The 2,209-nt window shown below is 33.3% G+C and overlaps 1 protein-coding gene across 1 annotated transcript; it reads right to left on the bottom strand.

Moving 5' to 3' along the window:
* Positions 1–308: 308 nt before the first annotated feature.
* Positions 309–1,417, bottom strand: LOC133779838 (actin-related protein 8-like). The gene is made up of 4 exons (XM_062219740.1): positions 1,320–1,417; positions 1,174–1,235; positions 915–1,012; positions 309–401 (listed from the first exon to the last, which is right to left on the bottom strand). Exons 2-4 carry the CDS (start codon positions 1,232–1,234, stop codon positions 309–311), a joined length of 252 nt encoding a protein of 83 aa, XP_062075724.1. The 5' UTR covers position 1,235; positions 1,320–1,417.
* Between the last annotated feature and the right edge of the window lie 792 nt (positions 1,418–2,209).

Below are 2,209 nucleotides of genomic sequence, written 5' to 3'. Positions count from 1 at the left end.
TTATCATACACATACTATAATGGCCATTATTACTTGGGGTCCCATAGACTAAACAAGTCATATGCCCATGAGATTAGTGGGGTCCTACTAGCTAAGCAGGTCATATGCCCATAATCTATTTGGGGTCTTGTTAGTCATATGGGTCATATGCCCAAGCCTACAAACATACATATCATAACACTTATCATAACATAAGAAACATAAGATAACATATAACATATGAATTTCTATCCTATTTTCCTTACCAAATGAAACCTTGTTGATAGTTTAAGGAAGCATAAAGCATATAAAAGATAAAAGAGAAACTATCACTCCTTACTTGGAACAACTGATGTGACTTGAAACCCAATATTTACAACAATTCCTGAAGTTCTTCTAGCAGCATACAAAGCTAAAGTTGCCTACATTTTCAAAAACAGAAAATGGATAAGATCTTACAAATAAAAAAAATCTATCAAAGAATCAATCGAACATTTTAAGCCAAAAGCAAAAAGTCCAAATTACTCATAAACAAGCATAAGTACATAAAGCATCTCTGCCTATAGTGTTAATAAGTAAATTTGGTGCCTGTTCAGGATTGTCAACCACTCAAGTCACAGAAGCTTGCTTTACAAAAGGAAAATGAAGAATGAAAATTGGATCAAGGCCTCGAAATCTATATCCGATGGTAAATGTCATTTTTGCATGAAACGAGCTAATCTTAATTCTTTACCAAAGAGGGGTAGCTCAAATGATAAGGCATATGACTTGCTATATCACAAGGTATGAGGTTTAAGTTTCTCTTGGATACCTACATAGCAATTGTTAGCGGAATCCTAGTTTTAAAAAAATAAAAAATTACTCTTATTTCTTTTAGTATTAAATATTTTAGAATATTAAACAGTAGCGGCAAGTTAAGGCTTAGCGAAATTTACCTGATTAATTGCACAAACAGCAGGAACATTCATGTTAAATAGTGCTGTATATATAGCTTCCTTGAGTTGCCGTCTTGATGCTTTTGCAGATTCAGTATCTGCAATAAAAAGACAGAAACCACATCATAAGGACAGAAAGTGTCTTAAACAAGAAAAACACACAATTCTCAAGTGTCTCACTAAGGAATTACACGACCAAACTTCAAAAAAATTGAACTATCTAAATTACAGAAAAGGCAATGAATATGTAGAAGCTGACCATCATAATGTAATATTGGTATAGACACAACCACTGGCTGTGATGGTGCTCTTACCTGCATCCTGTAAAAGACATATCAAATATACATATGTGAGTAAAGAAGCTCATTTCATGAAAGCCAAAGCAAAGAAAAAGAGAGGAGCTACCTGCTATAAATAGTGGAAAAAAAAACTGTCTAAGTCTGGTATACATTGGAGACTCAATGTTACCAAATTCCTGCATATGAGAAAGTGACAATTGGGATTACACACAGTTGTGGTTAATGAATGAATGAATGATGAAACTTTGAAGCTGGTAGTTAAAAGGTGACCAAGAAAGTAGCAGAGCACACAGATGGAGCAACATACTTGCTCCAACCGTATTTGCAATAGCCAGAGCCACCTGGTCAAAGGACAGAGAAGAACATAATAATAGAAAACAAGAAATGGGTATTGACTAGTGTTCCTTCCTATATAATAACACCACAAGGAGCATATAGTTATATTTTAATTGCCTGGTTATTATTTATGTATACATTTGTTGGCATTATGTGGTCATTAATATTATTGATTAGTTGTAGATATCAGACTTAAAGGAAACCAAGAACCCGTGCACACGTGCCTTACACTAGAATATCATGTATACATTTATGAGGTGCATGTACCAACACAGATTTAATACATACTTTAAGCATAAACCTTCCCCTGTTTTAGCAAAAGACTGAATTGTTCGATCACATCTTAATATTTTATTAGGATCTGGAAATGAAAAGAGACCATTTTTCATCTAGACCAGATTTAAAAAGGTCAAACAAGAAAAACCTAATTTAAGAATACCATCATATGATCAGTCATCATATAGCAAAGCAAGTACGACACGCTACTAAATTCTGAGACCACCTGATTCATTTACAAGAGTGCAATTTTCTTTTTCCATTCAAGTAAGACTGTATTCTATCATATACAAGATTTACAACACCAAAGAAAAATGTGAACAAAGTAAAAAAAAACATAAAAGAAGTTAATTAAGCAAAAGAAACATGAAAACAGTAAAGGTG

This window comes from Humulus lupulus, chromosome 5 (assembly GCF_963169125.1).
Source record: "Humulus lupulus chromosome 5, drHumLupu1.1, whole genome shotgun sequence".
In the NCBI taxonomy this organism is placed as follows: Eukaryota; Viridiplantae; Streptophyta; class Magnoliopsida; order Rosales; family Cannabaceae; genus Humulus; species Humulus lupulus.
The sequence above is the reverse complement of the archived record's forward strand: the minus strand, read 5'-3'. Positions and strand labels throughout refer to the sequence as shown.

What these genes read in the sequence shown, in the direction of transcription:
- LOC133779838 (XM_062219740.1), bottom strand. Translation starts at nt 1,234, where the DNA reads ATGCAGGTAAGAGCACCATCACAGCCAGTGGTTGTGTCTATACCAATA. An exon ending in ACCAATATTACATTATGATG is followed by an intron (nt 1,013 to 1,173) that starts GTCAGCTTCTAC and finishes TTTTTATTGCAG; the next exon opens with ATACTGAATCTGCAAAAGCA. An exon ending in CTGTTTGTGCAATTAATCAG is followed by an intron (nt 402 to 914) that starts GTAAATTTCGCT and finishes TTGAAAATGTAG; the next exon opens with GCAACTTTAGCTTTGTATGC.